General features: G+C 46.0%; 1 protein-coding gene across 1 annotated transcript in view; it reads left to right on the top strand.

The window, feature by feature from the left end:
- The window catches only part of TMEM163 (transmembrane protein 163), a 261,536-nt gene that overhangs the window by 196,237 nt on the left and 44,915 nt on the right, over positions 1 to 20,384 (top strand). The window contains exon 5 of the mRNA XM_025404662.1: positions 18,017 to 18,113. Within this exon, the coding sequence (XP_025260447.1) occupies positions 18,017 to 18,113 (97 nt within the window). The remainder of the gene's footprint in view (positions 1 to 18,016; positions 18,114 to 20,384) is intronic.

The raw sequence follows: 20,384 nt of genomic DNA, 5'->3' as shown, positions 1-20,384 counted from the left end.
CCCAGGAATCGGAATTCTTTATGAGCCTCATAGAAGCCTCCGATCAGCAGCCAGTTTGGGGATCGAGACTTACCCTATCATGATCCCCTTGCCAGTAGCTTTGGGTGAACTTGGCTGCTACAATCTCATTCTAAAGATGAGTTTAATATCTGCCCATGCTGTGTCAGAGGTTAGTAATGGGGAAGTCAGTTTGTAGACAAGAACACATTTTGGACCTTATGGGGTGAGCTACAGACCCTGTCATAGGAAGATGGCAGTGTAAACAAGAAGTGTTTGTATGTTTGAATCAGTTACATTTATGCATCATCTAAAAAGGTCACACGCATAAAACTGTGCCAAGCACTGTACTAATAAGACCCGCGTGTGAGTTAACTCACAACAGTAGTACTACAGTCGTACAGACAATGAAATCATGGCATAGAGAAATGACATAGCTTTCCTGAGGTCATGCCCTGCTAGGTTGCTGGTGCTGTAAGTAGCCAGTCACCGGTTCCGGGGACTATGCTTTGTGGAGTACTCTACTGCCTTTTCTCATAGCAAGCGTGAAGGCACAACCAGAATTCCTACTGTTATTGCCAGACATTAGGGCATTGCAGTGGACTTCAAGGAAATGTTCATGCATGATAATTCCTCATTAGAGGTGTCTATATCATTAATGGATGAATCAGTCATTTTTAGGACACTGATTTGATTCTCTCTTTGGGGGAATGTGTGGACATTCACAGAGTGACAGGTTGTCTTATAAGGACCCCTCCCTCCCTTGCTTCTCTAAGGTGGTGGTATGCAGAGTTACATAAATGAGAATGAGGTTTTCTCCCTCCACGCCCCTTCATCTTTATATTGGCATGAGAACTCAGGTGATGTGAACTGTCTTTGTCTCTTCGTACATCTGGCCCCGTAATCACCCACACTTGCCTCCCTCCCCCACATTCACCTGCTCATCCTTCAGAAGACGTTTGTGTGGGGAATTTTTTTTTTTTTTTTTTTTTTTTTGAGACAAGGTCTCGCTCTGTCACCCAGGCTCGAGTACAGTGGCACAGTCTTGGCTCACTGCAGCCTCTGCCTCCCGGGTTCAGGTGATTATCGTGCCTCAGCATCGCGAGTAGCTGAGACTACAGGCGTACAACACCATGCCCGGTGAATTTTTGTATTTTTAGTAGAGATGGGTTTTCACTTTGTTGGCCTGGCTGGTCTTGAACTCCTCCCGGCCTCAGGTGATCCGCCTGCCTTGACTTCCCAAAGTGCTGGAATTACAGGCGTGAGCCATTGTGCCTCATTTGTGTTTTAAAGTTTGCTCACATCCCCAATGCCACTTTTGTCCACTGTGCTCATCTGAGGCTGACACAAACCTCAGGACAGGCTTATCAAGGCTGCCTTGTATGGAGCCGTGGAAGATTTTAAAGACTGCCCCAAGAGAGGGGGACATCAGCAGAGTTCATGGCAAAATATGAAGTGATTTGAAGGAGGGAAGTCTTGATTTTGGGGCCTCTCTAATCTGATTTATTTGGCTTTGTCTAGCGACAGCCTTGCTTTTAGGTCTGTGAGTATCTTAAATGGTAACGTGGAATTGTGGGCTCCTACAACACTTGTGCCAAGGACTGTCACTTTTGGTTGGACGTTGGAGTCTAGGAGAAATGTCCTGATCCTGGGGTCCCGGATAGATTTAATTTGCAAAGCCAGGAGAATGTTGAAGTCCTGGGTCTGCACTTGGTTTGTTCACATGGATGTTTGTGGTTAGACTCTGAGTTTGTCTGTGTTATCTCCCAATTGTCTTGCTTTCTTTTGATTTTGACAATATAATATAACTGTCCTTGCTCTAAGTTTTTCCTGGAATGCCCCCTGCTTGGAACTGGGGCCTGAGACAAGGAAGGCTGCAGATTGGACAGTGATTCCCGGCGTGATCTAGGAAGCAGGAGTGAAGTAGGGGGCGAGTTAGACAGGAAAAGAGGAAAAGTCAACTGAGGTGAGAAATCGTGGTCACTTCTGTAGGCAGAGGTGGCTGAATTCTGCCTCTGAGAAGTCTATGCCCTGCCACCCTCACGGGCGCTGAATTGAGACCGTACTAGAAAGTGCAGGGTGTTGGAAGGAAATCTGAGTTGGCCAGGAAGATGTGATGTGGCACCAAAAGTCTTTTATGTGACCCCCAGTAGTTAAAAGACCATCCTCTCTACCTGTCTTCACTCTGGGATGGCCTTGTATTTAGTCAGCACTGTGGCGCGTTACATTTAGGTTCCTTAATCTCCCATTCCTCAGACAGGCAGGGTGATACTGGGCGTGGAAGCACCAGCACTTATCTCTTGAGGTGGTGTGCTCGTGATGAGTGGACCAAACCAATAGCCTATTTATGGGCAGATCTGTATTTTGTAGGGAAGCCAGCATTTTGTGAATCTGATAACACATTTCAATGTAACTTGATATTCCAGAATTTTCAGAAAGTTGCCCCTCTAGGTGAAAGCTCTAAGATGAACCATTAATGTGCTTTCCCCAAGTTACCATATAGTGAGGCTCTGGTGTATTGATATTCTTCACATAATTCAATATCATTGTTCTGTTTAGAAGACCAGCTTCCCAATGCGATGGATGAATAACATTTTCTTTTAAAATGTTCTCCTTCTGCTTTCTGTATTATCCTTTTTCTCTTACTCTGGGAAATGTCAGCCTTTCAAAATAGTAGAGTGTATAGGTCACAGAGAAGTTGCAGAAATAAGTAAGATCAGCCAAAAACACGGTGCATTTTTTTTTTTTCCGTCTGACAACTCTGTAGTGATATATGAAAGGAAGCCCACAATTTGCAGATCACTTAGTGGGAAACTCATACTTTTTCTCCTAACTTGCCAGTGGGTAAATAATACCTACTGTTCAGTTCTTACATTTTGGTTATGCAAATAAATCTGAGCCTTGAACCTATTGATTTAAAATAAAAATCTTTAATGAGCCAGAATTCCCATTGCTCCATCTAGATTGGAGTTTTAGTATGCCAGGATCTTGGCGGTTAAGTCAGAGTGGCTAACTTTCAACATGAGGAAGCTGAGGTCTAGAGATAGTTTCCTATTTTTCTCCAAGTTAATGACAAGGGCTCCTGGGCTCTGCTTCCAGCTTAGTGACTCCAGCAATACTGCTATTCCAGTTAGAAAAAAATAAACACAAAACTGTGTGTGAAAATTTTGTGTATGTATTTAGGTTGATAAACACCTAGATAAAGAAAATTCCAGCTTGTCTATGTTGCAAGCCTCAAATTTGACTGTGAGTCCCAGTTCAGTTGACAGCTTCATAACACTGGGTAGCTCATAGACTGTCCCCAGACTGTCTCCAGCTCTCTATTTCTCCCTAACTGCCCCTCTCCCCATCAACCTTCTGATTTGTCAGAGGGGAGAGGTAGTGTATACTCCGTTTGGCAGCATCAGTGAAAAGCATGCGAGAAGTCCACAAGAGTTCTCTGTAAGCCTCTCATGCTTACCCACGTGCCATGGGGTGTTTGTCTCAGGGAATTCATGTCCTCGGGACTCAACCAGCTTGACCAGCTGTGGAAGCTTGATCAGCTTCCCAAAGGGCATGATATAGGGGGTTTTACCAGAGGTCCCAGTGATGGAAGATGATGCCACAGGATTAGATTAGAAATGTTATTTTTTGTGGGGAGGGGGGTGGGTGGGGGTAAAGCAAGTCAGCATGATAAGCAGTTGTGAAGTCACAAACTTATGACAGAAAAATCCATATAAACAAATCCACTAAACACATAACCATTAATTACAGCTCACAACCTCCCATCATGTTTGCCTCTCTTTTCTAATTTAGGGTGCTTGGTAAATCTCTAGTCTAGAGTAACATTTTAGTTTTGCAGTCCTAGGGTGTAGATAGAGCTTGGCCTCTCTGCCACTCACCAGGGAGCCTTACATTTCATATATATATATGTGTGTGTGTGTGTGTGTGTGTGTGTATACACACACACACATATATGCGTGTATATATGTATATGTGTGTGTGTGTGTATATATATGTATTATTATTATTATTTTTTTTTGAGACAGAGTCTCGCTTTTTTGCCCAGGCTGGAGTGCAGTGGCACAATCTTAGCTCACTGCAACCTCCGCCTCATGGGTTCAAGTGATTCTCCTGTCTCAGCCTCCTGAGTAGCTGGGATTACAGGCACCCACCACCATGCCTGACTAATCTTTGTACTTTTAGTAGAGATGGGGTTTCACCATGTTGGCCAGGCTGGTCTCGAACTACTGACCTCAGGTGATCCACCCGCCTCGGCCTCCCAGAGTGCTGAGATTACAGGCGTGAGCCACTGTGCCCGGCCTGAGCCATTGCACGTGGCCCATATTTTATATATGCTTAATATCATCTTGGATGACCTGTGCCTACCCATCTTATTTATGTTTGCCACAGTTTGGGGAGGGAAGTGGTCTTTTTATCATTCTCATTTTTCTTCTAAGGAAACTGAGCCTTGGAGAAGGACCTATGAACAGTTGAGCTTGGGTGGCAGCTTTCTAGGTTGCCCCAGAAGCAGTGCAAAAACTCACCAAAACCACACCTTGTGCACCTGAGTCCCGGTGCCCCACAGGACACGCGGTACACGCTCATGAAAACATGGTTGATTTACACGTCAAGTCTGAGACTTGATAGAGGCCCGCATTTCATGTCTTATGAAGATACAAATACAGGTCAATGTTAGAAGTGATGTAGCTGGAGAAGACATTTCTAGAAATTTTGTTTCTGTTATAAAAGTACAGCACAGAAAAGTAGAAGGGAACAAAGTCTGTCTTCTTACTATTATTACTTTACCGTGTGTTTCCTTCCAAAAATTTCCCCCCCGGGTTTAGATTTATTTTTATGTGTTTCTAATCTGCATATGTATATTTTTATATCCTGTTTTTCATTTATCTTTTGGATACTTTTTTTGATCAACAAAAAAAAATTTTAATGGCGTCTGATAGTCAACTGAATTGATGTATCACAGTTACTTAAACACTCCCTTTGTGGCACATGTAAATTTCCCACTTTTAAATATAAATAACACTGCTGTGAACATTCTTCTGCAAAAAGCCTTTTCTTTAGGGATTGATTCCCGGAAGTGGATCAAAGTGAATGAATAATTTAAGTCAATTACTTGAAATACTATAATCAAGGTTAGAAACACTGTAAAATAGGTTACTAAGGAAATGATGGAGTATTTTTATAGGAATCAGAATAAGTAAAAGATGTAATTAACCATGTCATGCTGAGAAGCCTGTGTTCAGAAGGTGCTGAGCTCGCCATTTCCCGCAGAGACAGAGCAGAAGAGTGGTTGGATGCTTCAGACCCAGTGGGAGAGTTCAGAGACCACAGGGGGCTTCCGTTCTTGTCTTTTTGATTCGGTAAGATTATTTACTCAAGAGGTGGTTTTCTGTACATCCTGTGTCAGTGGGATTGCCTGGTTTTCAGGATAGACTAAAGCTTGGGCAACTTGTCTGTCGTCAGACCGGCAACTCCTTCCCCTGGTTCCAAGTACCAGGTGGCTGAGACAGCCTTTTGCTGCCACTGCCATAAGATGAATCCCTTTCAAGAACCTTGTATCTGTCAGCTTTGCTGCAATAGCAGCACCCAAAGTCTCAGTGACTTATGCCGCAAACATGCATTTCTTCATTATTTCCATGTAAGCCAAGGTTTGCTGGTGGCCTTTTCCACATGAGTTCTCATTCCAGCTTTTAGGCAGAAGGAATAGCCCTTCTCCTAGGACCACTGGGCAGAAATGAGGCCAAACCAACTGTGCACATGGAAAGTTTCTGTGCAGGTACAGTGATGTCATCTCCACTCACTGTTTACTAGAGCAAGTCACACGGCCAAGCCCCATAGTGGGCAGGATGTATACGTCCCCTACACAAAGGTGCTGTCAATCACACAGCAAAGGTAGGGGTGTGAGGTTGAGAGCAATTGATGTGAGCAATGATACACACTTCTGCAGGCCTACTGGGAATTGGCCTCCTTGTTTTCTTTTAATGACCACCCATCCCCTTGTTTACTGTAGCACAGAAGCCTCAGAATATGGCTCTGTGCATGAACTGAATTGACCATGTGGCCCAGGATGGCTTTCAATGCATGGGCCATGAGTTGGACAAGCTTGGTCAAAGTAGTTCGTGCACAGAGCCCAACACAAATTTGTCAACTTTCTTGAAATACTATGAGATTTATGCACACACCTCTTTTTCTTTTTAATTTAAGCTCATCAGTATCGTTAGTGTTAGTGTATTTTATATGTGGCCCAAGACAATTCTTTTTCTTCCATTGTAGCCCAGGGAAGCCAAAAGATTGGACAACCCCGACTTTGACCCTAGCATGAGAGAATCTCTGGTTTACCACAGTATATGGCCAACGTGGTCTTGGGCCTCTTCATCCTTGTGGCGGGTGGTATTTTCTGAAGATGATCACAACCATATCCCCCCTCCACATGTTGTTCTACAATGCTTCCTTGTCATTCCTCCATCAAGAGGTGGCGTCTTGTCCCCCTCTTTAACCTCAGCAAGCCTATGGCTCACTTAAGGACTGCAGAATGCCCTGGAAGGATGTGGCATGCTTCCAAGGCCCTGCAGCTTCTGCCTGGTTTCAGTGGAGCGCTGGCTTGGGGGAAGCCAGCCCCCCCTACAGGAAGCCTGGCTACACCCAGGGGTGTTGGTTCAGCACTCTCACACAGTCTCAGCTGAATGTGGCCTTCCAGCCACCCCTGGTCTTGGCTTTCCGTCCTTGTTATCATTCCTCTTGGATTGAAAGTCCAGGGAGAGAGTCTGATGGGCCCAGCTTGGGTCAGGGGCCTGGGTTCCAGCAGGGGTGCAGTGACTGTTGGTCCTCCCCTTGGTGACAGTGGAGCCTGGAGGGAGCATGGAGGCTGGTTACCTATGAAGAGGGGATGAATGCAGGTCAGGCCCTGCAAGTGTGCAGCACAGACAGTGCCTGAGTCAGCGTTGGAAAATGCAGATCTAATCATCTTTCTTCATCATTTTCTAAGTTGTCAGGGGCTCTGCGTGGTTCTTCACAAGAACGTTTATACAGCTTACCTTATTAGAACGTGAGGCTCCACAGGGTTGGGTCTCACTCCCCCTCCTACTCAGCTTCCCAGCTGGATCCCTCGTGGAAACTTCACTCCAGTTTTTCTAGGGCATTTGTAATTTCTTGGGGGGAAAAAATCTCCTCCACTTCGAAAGATTTTAGTGTAATCCATGTGCTGATGATTCCTGAGTCAAGTTTGAATCTAAACTCCTATTCCAGCTCCCTTCTCAACACCGCCACTTGGATGTCTAACACACACATCCCACACTTACTGCGTCTGCAGCTGCACTCCTGATCTTTCCTGTCCCCGGACCTGCTTCTCCTACAGCCTTCCCTGTCTCCGGAAATGGCAACTCTATCCTTTGCTTTTCTCAGGTTCAAAGCTTCAAATCATTCTTAGCTCCTTTGTTTCCTACCATACATTAACAAGACTTGTCAGCTGTGCCTTCAGAATATATCCCTGAACAGACCAAAACTCAGAACCAGAAAATGTCCAGAGACTCACTCTTCAGTGCTGTATCCTGACCCATGTCATCATTTGCCACATCCTTACCTGCCTGGATATCCATGACATCATTTGCCACATCCTCACCTGGCCTGGATATCCATGACATCATTTGCCACACCCTCACCTGCCTCGATATCCGTGACATCATTTGCCACATCCTCACCTGCCTGGATATCCATGACATCATTTGCCAATCCTCTCCTGGCCTGGATAGCCATGATATCACTTGACATGTCCTCAGCTGGCTTGGCTATCCGTGACATCATTTGTCACATCCTTACCTAACCTGGATATCCATGACATCACTTGCCATGTCCTCACCTGACCTGGATATCCATGACATCATTTGCCACTCCCTCACCTGGCCTGAATATCCATGACATCATTTGCCACACCCTCACCTGCCTCGATATCCGTGACATCATTTGCCACATCCTCACCTGCCTGGATATCCATGACATCATTTGCCAATCCTCTCCTGGCCTGGATAGCCATGATATCACTGACACGTCCTCAGCTGGCTTGGCTATCCATGACATCATTTGTCACGTCCTTACCTAACCTGGATATCCATGACATCACTTGCCATGTCCTCACCTGACCTGGATATCCATGACATCATTTGCCACTCCCTCACCTGGCCTGGATATCCATGACATTATTTGCCACTCCCTCACCTGGCCTGGATAGCCATGACGTTGTTTGTCACACCCTCACCTGCCCTGGATATCGCCACAGCCTGCACACCGCTCTCCCTGTTTCTGCCCTTGGTGAGCAGTGGTCCTGTTAAAACATGCCACATCATGTTTCCAAGTTCGTGTGCCCTGTGGCCTCCCATGTTTGTAAATGCCTAAATCCTGACAACAGCTCTAAGACCTTATATGATCCACCTTTGCCATTCTCCCTCTTTCTCACTCCCCTTTGGAGTTGAGAGGGTTCCACCTCGGAGCCTGAAGCTTCATCCCCCCCGTACCTGCATAGCTTGCTCCCTAGAACAGTGCCTGGCACCCGGCAGGTGTGCAGTGGAAATGCGCGGGATGCATGAATTCTGGCATGCCTTTGGACTTGCCTTCCCTTTTCCCGGAACATACTTTTCACTCGTCTTTATGAAGTTAATTTATTTGGTTTGTTCAAAGTCAGCTCAATTCTCAGCTTCTCTAGGAATATTTTTTTCTGAGACAGAGCCTTGCTCTGTTGCCCAGGCTAGAGTACAGTGGCATGATCTCAGCTCACAGCAACCTCCACCTCCCAGGTTCAAGCGATTCTCATGCCTCAATCTCCTGAGTAGCTGGGATTACAGATGCACGCCACCATGCCTGGTCAATTTTTGTATTTTTGTTAGAGATGGGGTTTCACCATGCTGGCCAGGCTGATCTCGAGCTCCTGACCTCAGGTAATCCACCTGCCTGGCCTCCCAAAGCGCTGGGATTACAGGTGTGAGATACTGCGCCTGGGCCTCTAGGAATATTTGTGTGTGATTTAATTGCCCCCTTTCTCTACTTGGAGGAAAAGGGCCATGTTGTGTCCTCGTAGCTAACGAACAGCAGGTTTCTTTGCACATGGTAGACATTCAGTGTTTCTTCATGTTTCATAGGTCATATCTATACACACACAACTACAAAAACCATGATCAGCTTCTCTAGGAAGAGTTTTTCCTAAAACCTCTATTTCCCCATCCGTGTTCAGCAAAAGCTGTTGTCACTCTCTTTGGGTATCTGTCTGGATATATTCCATGCATAGACAAGCAGTTGTACCTTCAGCAGTTATTTAAGAAAAAATTGGAATTAGTGCAGCTAATTGCCCTGACATTGAAAATACTTGCGCGGTTTACTTGAAATAACCAGTTGGCTAACGTAGCAAGATTTTTAGATGTTCATATTCTCCTGAGAAGCAGGTTTACCCTGAGAGTACCTTTAAAATCTTTCCAAAAACCACTGGTTCCCTTATTCCCTCAGCAGCTGGAATGCACTGAATTCTGGCCAGTCTGCCTTGGATCTCATGGGAGCCTGCAAGACCCATGTTCCCTATGCTGCCACTTCTCCCGGCTTGTTCTAGAATCACCTCTTCCAGCATCCCTGCAGGTGCCTTCTCCTGGTCTTCCCACTTCCACCCATGTCCCTCTTTGTTCTTTTCTCAAAAGAGCAGCCAGAGTGATCCTTTTTGAATGTGAGTCAGGTTGTGTCATTTCTTTGCGGAGTCCTCCAGTGGTGCCCTGCCATCCTTAGTGGAAAAACACAAGTCCTTATGGTAACAGCAAGGCCCCTGGGTTCCAGCCATCCCAGCCTCGTCACCGTAGGTTGAGCATGCTGGGTTCTCTCCTGCTAGGAGCCTTTGCACTCAGTGTTCCTCTGCCTGGAGTGCTCATCCCCAGGTGGCTGCAGAGCCGACTCTCCCATCTGGTAGGTTTTTGTTCAGATGTACCCTCATTAGAGAGAAGTGTGAGTGCTGGATATAAAGAAACCTCCCCCTGCCCCCCGCCTTGTTCTCCCCCTTTTTTATGCTGTTTCTGTATATAATGTACTTACTTGTTCATTGCCTATCCCCCTGTGAGTGCCACAAGAGCAGGCAATTGCTGTCCTGTTCATGCCAAATCCTTGCCCTAGAACACAAGAGTCAGTGTTTTGCTGATTAATTGGAAGACCTTGGGCCACGAGTCTCCGCATGCGTTCCCTGTGCAGTGTATATTGGAAGCAGAGATCTCGGGTAGGGTTTGGCGACATTTAGACGAGCTGTTCCCTGTTCCTTTCTTTCTATCCGTTCCCCTCCACCCTGGAAATGTGAGACCTGGAAGCCCCAGGAAAATGGCCTTGGGAGCCTAGGCTGGGGAGAGGCCTCTCAGGTTCAGGTCAGTGTATCTCACTTAAGACCTTCCTTAAGCTTGGCAAGCCCCAAACAGACTCACTACCAGCTCCTCACTGCCTGTTCTTGGATGCGCCACTACCTCTTCCTTTGTGGCCAGTCTCAGAATTGGGGTTGTCCTTGTGCCCTTCTCCTCTGCCTATGCCCAGTCAGTCACCGAGTTCTGCCAGTTCGATCTGCTTGGTGTCTTTCCGTCTTGATTCTTCTCAGCTGTCGTGGTCTGTGTGTAGAGTCATCAGTTTGTTTTTGTGGCCACTGACATTGTCTTACAGGCTATTCCCCTCCCTCTAGTTCCTTTCCCTTCAACCCTCCCAACCCCAGCTGCAGTCAGGAGGGTCTTTGCAAAGCCCAGATCACGTCATGGGTCTCCTTTGCTTAAAATGCTGCAGCGACTTCGTGTCACCACAAAGGTTTCCCCAACCTCAGACCTGTGTGTTCCCACTTGGTGATCCTGCCCTCTCTGTGTACTATCTATCCTATCCTTTTATGAACTTAATACTTACTAAATATATTCATTTTTTCCCTAAGCAACAATATCTTTGCAGTCATGGAATGATCGTTGTTTTCTAAGGTACATTAAAATATGTAACTATTAAATACAACAGGTGTTGGTCCGTATGCTGTCTAAGATCTGTTGTGTGTATCATGGGTGATGCACCCGCCATCTTCTAGGAGCTTCCAGGACACACAGGGCCTTTCTTTGTGGCCACTGCATTGCTGCTCCCCCGGGACCAAATGCTCCAGGAATAGCATCTCCATTTTGAATTCCCGCTGAAACAGGGCCCCACAGTGCTGTGTCTTTATGCTTTTGTCCGTAAAGTTTCCTCTGTCTGGAGTAACCTCCAAAGCCTTCTAGTTTCTCTGCTTCATGATTCCCGTCCATTGTACACCCAGCTTAGATGTCATACTACAGAGCCATCTTTTCTTCCTGTTCCGTCCCCCCAGGTTGTGTTGTATCACTCTGAGTTCTTTCTTCGTTTTATTCCTTGTCCATTGCCTATTTTCACATTCACAAGTAATGGACTGTCCTGTAGTGATTTCCAGGTTTTCTATCCTAGATTCGTGCTCTCTGGGGCCTGGGTATAGATTTTGTTTGCCTTATCCTCAGGGCTTGACACGTAGAACTTAAAATGTGAGTGACTGAATTTTCAAGTCCCTTTCTAAAATGCAGATACCCTGGTGAAGCAGTCGCTATGGCTGGAGATAGGTTGATGTTAGATGAAAACAAGAGTGAGACTGGCATGTAGACCTGGGGTTTGGCAGGCTCTCTGGAGGGAAGGAAATGGCGCATTGATTGGTGGAGGTACCAAAGGCCTGATGTGCCTTCGCATAGTTTCCTAGAGCAGTCCCTGTTAGCCCACATAAATTGACCCCATCTTGAGGAATGGCTTGGGCGACGGCCCCTTTGGTGAGCCTGTGTATTTTCAGCCCAACCTTTAGGGCTGCACTGTCCAGTATGATAGTCACCAGCTACATGTGGCTATTTGATTTTTAATTAAAATAAGTTAAAATTTCATTTCTTCAGTTGCAGTAACCACATTTGCAATACTTGATAGATAGCCATGGCGAGTGGCTACCACATAGAATAGCATCCATCATCGCAGAAAATGCCCTGGGTCTGCTCTGCTCTAGAGACTAATTGTTTAACAAGTTCCTCATGTTGACTTTTGTCCCTAAAGTAGATGCCAGAAATAAAGTCCTATCTAAGTGGGATTTCAGTTGGTCGGGTTCTGTTCAGCTTGTGTATCATTACAGATGTAAACCAAAGGTCATTTGTTGAGGAAGGAGAGGTTTTAATGGTCACAATTTGAGGAAGTGGAGGCTCTCACCATGGAGAGGGTAGGGAATGCTTGTGTGGAGAGCTGTGGTCTGAGTGACTGTCCCTGGTCCAAGTCAATCTCACCCGCTCCAGAAACACAGCAGGTAGATGAAGTTGAAGATAGAGGAGAGAGATGGGAAATGGATGGAGAGAGGGGTTGAGGGGCTGCAGCTCAGGAGAGTTGAGGGGGAGGAATGAGGTGAAGATGAGTACAAACATGAAGGGAAGTGGGGGAGTTCCAGAAGGAGGAGAGGAGGGAGGCATTGACAGTGACGGATTGAGGGAGGGGTGGAGTCTTAACCAGATGGTGCCGGTTTGGCTTCTCCATGATAGGAGAGAATGGTTCACAGCCATTCCTTGCTCACTTTCTCCTTTTATCCTGCCTCCAAGATGAGCTTCCTTTGTGGCTTTGTTTGAAATGTCAGAACACACAGAGAGAAAGGGGGCTTAGCTGGAGAAAACCAGCATTAGGAATTGTGCAGCTATAAGTACTGTGTTATATGCTCACACCACTTAACTCTTGTATTTTCATTATTTGCTTCACATTTGAGCACTGTCTCAGATGACAAATGCTTTGGAGACCAGAGTCAAAGATGATAAATAAAACAATTACATGTTAAACTGTGGGCTGAATTGGTTAATCACCAGGGCTTCTTTGTGTTTAGATCTGTCATAAATTAGAGGGTGATTGGAGAAACTTCTCTTGTTTGGCTTTTTTGATCTGATAGGAAGTAACCTAGAATTGGTAGGCTAGGACTCAGGCTGTTTTAATGTGAGCCACAGGCCTTTAAACCTACAATTGACAAGGGGCCAAACTTTCTATCTGACATCATTTTGTGTATGAGTGTCTGTCAGTAGGTTTTGCCCTTATAATTTCAGAATTAAAAACTGATGCCTCTAGAGATTTATAATACCGTACACAGTTAGCAATTTGGAGCCTTTAGCAGAACAGAAAAAAAGGAGGCTTTAACTACCTTTAATAATTTCTTTGAAGTGACTTGTTAACCATTGCTTCCTTTCGGACATTGTATGTCTTTGTGTGTGTGTGTGTGTGTGTGTGTGTGTGAGAGAGAGAGAGAGACAGGGTCTCTCTCTGTCACCCAGACTGGAGTACAGTGGCACGATCATGGCTTACTACAGTCACAACCTCCTGGGCTCAAGCAATCCTCCTGCCTCAGCCTCCTGAATAGCTGGGACTACAGGCGCACACCACCATGCCCAGCTAATTTATTTTTTGTGGAGGTGGGGTCTTTGTGTTGCCCAGGCTGGTCTCAAACTCCTGGCCTCAAGCAGATCTGCCTGGGCCTCTCAAAGTGCTGGGATTACAGGTGTGAGCCACCACGCCCGGCCTATTCAGTGGTTCTTAAACTTGAGCGTACATCAGAATCACCTGAAGGGCTTATTAAACCACAGATTGCTGGGCCACATCCCCAGAGTTTCTGATTCAGTAGGTCTGGGGTGGATTGACTCAGAATTTGCTCTTCCACCAAGTTCTTATGTGACGCGGGTGCTGCTGATTCGTGGACCACACTGTGACAACCACTGATTCGGTGGGTATTTATTTGTTTATTTAGAAACAAGAGTTTCACTCTTGTTGCCCAGGCTGGAGAGTGCAGTGGCGTGATCTCAGCTTACCGCAACCACCTTCTCCCAGGTTGAAGCGATTCTCCTGCCTCTGCCTCCCAAGTAGCTGGGATTACAGGCACGCACCACCACGCCCAGTTAATTTTGTATTTTTAGTAGAGACAGGGTTTTTCCATGTTGGTCAGGCTGGTCTTGACCTCCTGACCTCAGGTGATCCACCCATCTCGGCCTCCCAAAGTGCTGGGGTTACAGGTGTGAGCCACCGTGCCCAGCTGGGAATTTAAATTTGGTTTCAGTCTGGGTTGATTGGCGGATTATGCTGAAGGGGTGCAGCTCATTTGCCTCTTTCTGATCCATGAAGTTCTTCCCCAGAGTTGGGGCAGGAGGGAGGAGTCTATATTCTTTTTAGTGACCTGGTTCCTCAATGCTCTTGTTACTGGCCAGGCCAGCCTTTCTGGGTTGAGGCCACGGATTGCTGATGGAGCAATTACTCTTTGCCCCGACCCATCTCTGGTCCGCCAAGCCTGGCAGCAGCTCACACTTGCAGATACAAGAATCAGTCATATTTGCACTGTTTGCTCCCGACTCAAATCTTCACAGCATCCTGGAGACCACTAGTCCCAGGGCAGTGGTGGTGTGAGCATGTGACGTGGCTGCCCAGAGCTTTCGTGTGGCTGGATGGTTGACCAGGGCTGGCTGCTGGGAGGGAGGCAGTTGAATGGGATTCTATTTCTGGATAGACTTCACAAACTCCTTGAGTGACCTTAGGGAAGCCGGCCAATCCTTGACTCCTGCATTTTTAAACACTCCTGTTTATAAAACACCTCTCTCCCCACCCCTCATCCATAAAATAGCAGAAAAACAAAAACCTGGGTCTGGTGAGTGGCCTCCAGGGGACTGATGAGCTGATCTGTGGAGCTCTGAGTGCTAGAGGAGAAAGCTGCTGTGTAAACACAATAAATATTAATAAAACGTTAAAAAATAGCACCGCACCCGCTGCTAATAATAGCTGCTTTGGGCTGCTGGAGACACTGACACACGGGCTCCCAGCAGTGTCGAAGGAGAGGTGACTGTGGGTTTTGAATCTGCAACCCATTTAAAAGATGCAAATGAGTTTTTGAAACATTTTGGAACATATTCAGAGGTATATTGGTAAAGAAAATAGGATTACAATTCTGTGAAATACAACTTTAATAAACCAAATCACAAATTTCTTTTGATTTTCATTATAGTTCAGAGTTGCCTTACCACGTGGACTATTCCATGGGCATTTGGCTGAAGCATCGGGAGTCTCTTTCCTCCTCCCATCCCCAGTGGTAAATGGTTGATGCCTCCTCAGACTCCCTGGGGGGACTTACGGATCAGTCAGGGATGAATCCATTGATGTTTGATCCACTCTGCTGCCTGCGGGAGTACCTGCTGCATGCTTGGTAGTTCTTGCCCTTACAGAATTTATAGTGTAATTTTGAGTAAAGTTAGGTAAACAATACATTACGTACGAGGCCCTTGCATCCTTCGTACTCATCTCCTTAGGTAAATGTACACAGAATCCATATCAGCCTTTTGTGCGGGATGGAGGCATGGCTGCGGAGAGCTGGTGAGAGGCAGTTCCTGCATTATCACCACTGTTCCCTGTCAGAAGCAGGCATTTGTTCCTTCCTCCCCCCAGAGCAGTATGGAGATGGAAGCTCCCTTGGGGATATGGTGACAAATTGCCTGTAGAGTCTAGCACGCAGGTTGTGGCTACCCTACTTGATTTTCAGGGAGAGAAGGCTGATTGACAAACAAATGCACAACGAGGCCTGTCAGGTCCCATGAGACCCCCTTCCTTCCTCCCCAGCTTAGATGTTGCTTCCATCTCAGCCTCTGTTCCGGGGAGTTCTGTGCTTTCACCTCACAGTAGAAGCTTCCTAGGGACAGGGCCCTACCTGGCTCTAGGAACTGGAGTGGTATCCAGGCAACTTAAAAAAAAAAAAAAAAAAAGGAATTCCCCAGGGGAGTGCAATGTGCTGTGAGTGCTGGGAAGTGCTGAGTTGATGACTGAAGTTACCTGAAAGGGTTAATTAAAGAGGAATCTCTGTGAGTCACTCAGGAGTTTTGTGAATGGAGGGAAGAATCACATTGCGGGAACTTGCCTGGAGGCCTCTCCTGTAATGGGACCTCTCAGGGCACATGCCTCACAGGGAGGAATGGTTACTCCAGGTCCCTAGCACAGCTGGCCCAGAACTGTCTTCCAAACAGGAGGCAAGTGCTTTGGGAGTGATGCTCCCCAAGCCCTAGGAATCCCTGCTCTTGCTCCAGTACGGAGTCACTGAAGGGCCCTCCAGTAGGTTCACCTCGTTCCTCCAGGACTTAAACACGGCCTGTTTGTCCCTGATTCCAATGTTAGGACTATGGTTCCCAGCCCCAGGCGCGCTGTCACACCGAGGCAGCACATTAGCTCCTACTTACTGCCTGAATTGTCTCTTCTGCCCCTGGTGGATCATGGGGCCCCGTGGCTCACAGCATTCAGGTAGGTTCTGTAGGATGGCAACTTCTTTCCCCTGTTGACTTTGGTGGTCAAAGTCAATATACCCTGAACTGTATTCTCCTAGAAGTGACTTACTGTCAATCCTTGGTCTAGGGGTGGTCACCCTGGGGGTGTGGCAAGTTACAGCTGAGTCCATTCCCAGGTTGTGTCCTTGTCACTGTCAACTGTGCGGACTCTTCAGCAGTGTGGAGTTCTCCCAGTTAAGATCCTCAATGTTTCTTTTTTTTTGCAGAGCCTGTGTCTCTTGGGGGTGATGTTCCTTCCAGCATCCATGTGTGTATTCATTTGCTCAAGTCTGTGCTGATTCCCAGCCCATTCATTCCTTTTCCTTCCATCTCTGTTCTTTTTTGTGTTTTGCTCCAACCTGCAATTATTCTGTCTTTGCTTTTGAGGGAATAAAACCTACACCACAGTGTGACTTAGAAGCCGACTGAGTGGACTCCAAGCAGCCTTGCTTACCTGCTTTTCTTCCTCAGTCCTAAGTGTGGAGGATGGGGTCTGTTCACAGGTTTACTGGGATTATAAGTAGGTTTTACCTCAAAATTAGGTGAGCAATTTGGGGCCATGCTGTTAGTCCAGAGAAGGGGACTCCAAGGTGGATAATAAAACATGATTTTGTTTGATAGTTGGGGCAAGATTGCTGAGGAGGCTGCCAAATGGTGGAGACATCAAGCTGGGACAGGAATGATCTAAACCTGACTGTAGTCACTCTTGTATTTTTTCTCTTTTCTCTCCCTCTTCATTTTCATTTGATATTTTAACCCTTGTAATGCTATCATTTCCTTGTGCCTCCCTTCATCTTCCGTCACTCTTCATTTTTCCATCCTGAGATTTGTCGTGTCTGGGTTGTCAGAGACTTTTCCTATGTCTTGAGTCCCATAGCCTTCTTTGCCAGTCCCCATGCCACATCCCCAGCTGTGTGTCCTCTCGCTTCACCTTGGCTTCACCGCGCACCTGCTCCTGCCTCTGCCTGTGCTGGGTGTCTTGGTTGACCATCTCCTTTCTTACCCTCATTTTTGCCTTTTAGAGTTTCTCTATCTTACCGCAAACTCCTGTCTTGTCATTACCAGATCACTTCTCCTTTTCATCATTGGGACAATGCAAAGGTGTCTGTCATGTCCTATCCAAAAGCGACAGAGTAGACTTTCCTTTGCTTAAGCTAACAGTAATGGCTTCCCGTTTTATGTTTTGTGCATTGTCTCATTTCCTCTTTAGGTAGGGAATATATTCCCATTTGAACGATGAGGAAATCGAGCTAAGAGAGACAATAATCAAGATCACACAAGTTAAGTAAATGGTAGAGCTTGGCATGTCTCATGCCAGAGCCTCCATTCTGCTGTTAAACCATGTACCTTCCCATTTGAGCAGGAATGACACATCACATTTGCCAGGCAAGGGAGAAAGATTTCATGGTCTTGAAGACCCTTCCATGCCAGCATTCATGGGATGCTGTGAGCTTCTGTAGGATGGTGACCTCTTTTCCCTGAGGCTGACTTTGGTGATCAAACTCTGAACTGTATTCTCCTAGAGGTGACTTAGTGTCCATCCTTGGGCTGTGAGTGGTCACCCTGGGGGTGTGGCAAGTTACAATTGAGTTCCTTCCCGGACTGTGTCTTTGTCTCTGTCAATTGTGTGGACTCTTCAGCAGTGTGAGTCCTCCCAGTTACGATTCTCAATGTTTTGTTTTTTGCAGAGCCTGTGTCATCTTGGGGGTGATATTCCTTCTGTCATCCATATGTATAGTGGTCAAAGCCATCCATGACCTCTCAACGAGGCTGCTCCCAGAAGTGGTAAGGTCCTTCTTCTTCCTTAACAGTCCTTCCTGCCAGTGCTGGCCCCCTGGGCTGCCTCTCACCGCAGGGTTCCTGGGGGGAGTCGGGCACGTTGAGAGGGAACAGACAACATTTTGGGGGGTCAGAAGAACTTGTTGCAGGGATGCGAATGACCTGGTGGAGAGAAACACTGGGCAAGGTGAAGAGACTCCAGATAGGTGAGCTAGGACTGGGTTCTGTGTGCCTCTCCTTAGCTATTTTCACTATTTTTTTTTTTTTTTTTTGAGACGGAGTCTCGCTCTGTCACCCAGGCTGGAGTGCAGTGGCCGGATCTCAGCTCACTGCAAGCTCCGCCTCCCGGGTTCACGCCATTCTCCTGTCTCAGCCTCCCGAGTAGCTGGGACTACAGGCGCCCGCCACCTCGCCCGGCTAGTTTTTTTTTTTGTATTTCTTAATAGAGACGGGGTTTCACCGTGTTAGCCAGGATGGTCTCGATCTCCTGACCTCGTGATCCGCCCGTCTCGGCCTCCCAAAGTGCTGGGATTACAGGCTTGAGCCACCGTGACCGGCCTATTTTCACTATTTTTAAAGCAAGATTCATTTTGTTTTTGTAAAGAGAAACTGGGTTATTTTTGTGAAGCAGAGTGATCCAGTCTGTGTTGTTTGCATCTGTTGTTCAGTGTTCATTCAATGATCGTAGTATTAAGAATTATTTTCCTTTGCACCTCAATTCATTACATAAATCTATTCACATTAGGTCTTCTGGTACACTTGACACTGGGATATTGAAACTGGAGGACACAAATTCATATTAAAATGTGTCTTTGACTACTTTGTCCTCTGGGTGAGAGTCATTACTGGCACTCTGATCCTTTTTCCCTCCCTCCCCTTATGAGTGCTGAGAAAAATATTTTTACAGCCTCCTATCGTGCAGTCTTCATGGCAGGCAACTGATTTGGTTACCAGGAGATGAAGATGCTGCCATTACAATAATTCTCTGTGTACAAGTTGCAATGGAAATTTGAATGCAAAATCTGGTCTGTCCTCTTAGGATGTGATTTGATGTGAGCTTGGCTACATGCACCATCTGATATAAGACCGAAATGATTAGACCTTTAATTTTACTTTTGAAGAAAGATGTTAATCCTGGTTGGGGTGATGTATTGCATGTATATGTGTGTATGTGTGTTTTTATAGGGAAGATGAACATGAGGTGAGACATTCTCCTGTGTTTAGTAGAGGCATATGAAAGTGGTTTTCCTCACTCCCTTGTAAATGATTAGAGTCATCCCTTTAATGATCCACCAGGATTTTAACTGTTATTTATCACCATAGTTGGCCAGTGCTTACTCTCTAACATCTCAGTGACAGGGAGGAAAAATGGATACGGGGAAAGGAATGTTCCTATTTGTAGTATTTAGTCTTTCTCAGAAGCAGAGATAGCTCGAGCAAATATTACCATTCATTACAGTCCTGTGCTCTTCATCTCCTACTTACCAATCTCCCTGGTTGCCTGGCATATGGGACTCTCACATCCTCCTCCTCCATCAGACTTGCTAGCCTGCATTTCACTCAGTCAGAATCTGAACCTTAGGTAAAATATGACGATGCCAAGTGTGATTATACATGTTAGATGTCAGTCAGGAAATATCTGCATTTTATAGGCATTGCAAATAGGCCTCAACTCTGAGAAATGTTTATTGGTGAGAATTTTCTCCACTATGCCAGTTGACACATTCATTTATTTAGGCATTAAAAATTAATTTCCAGCAGGGCTCATGTGATAGGGAATGGCTGGCTGTGCTCACGGCCCTTATAGTGGCTCTCCTTGTTATTCTCCCGACAGCTGAACCACTTTTAACTGGGAGCAATCTCTTATTATCCCACAGTGCAAAGACTCTTAAGAGAAGCAGCTCACTGACTTAAATTCCCCCTCAAGGTATACATGTCCAACACCCAGCCTCACCTGGGGTTCAGAGAGGCTGAAGATTCCGGGGTTGTGCCTGTCCTTGCAGAACCCATACCCTCTGCACCTTTGATGCATTGTATGGGATTGTAGACATTTATTTTACTTGTTTTTTTAAATTGACAACAATGATATATATTTTTGGGGTACATAGTGATGTTTTGATACATACCATGTATAGTGATCAGATTAGGGTAATTAGTGAATTAGCATATCCATTATCTCAAACATTTATTATTTCTGTGTTGAGAACATTCAATATCCCCCTTCTAGCTATATAATATGTTATATAATTCTAACCTATATAATATATTATCGTTTAC

This window comes from Theropithecus gelada, chromosome 12, assembly GCF_003255815.1.
Source record: "Theropithecus gelada isolate Dixy chromosome 12, Tgel_1.0, whole genome shotgun sequence".
NCBI classification, from domain to species: domain Eukaryota; kingdom Metazoa; phylum Chordata; class Mammalia; order Primates; family Cercopithecidae; genus Theropithecus; species Theropithecus gelada.
The sequence above is the reverse complement of the archived record's forward strand: the minus strand, read 5'-3'. Positions and strand labels throughout refer to the sequence as shown.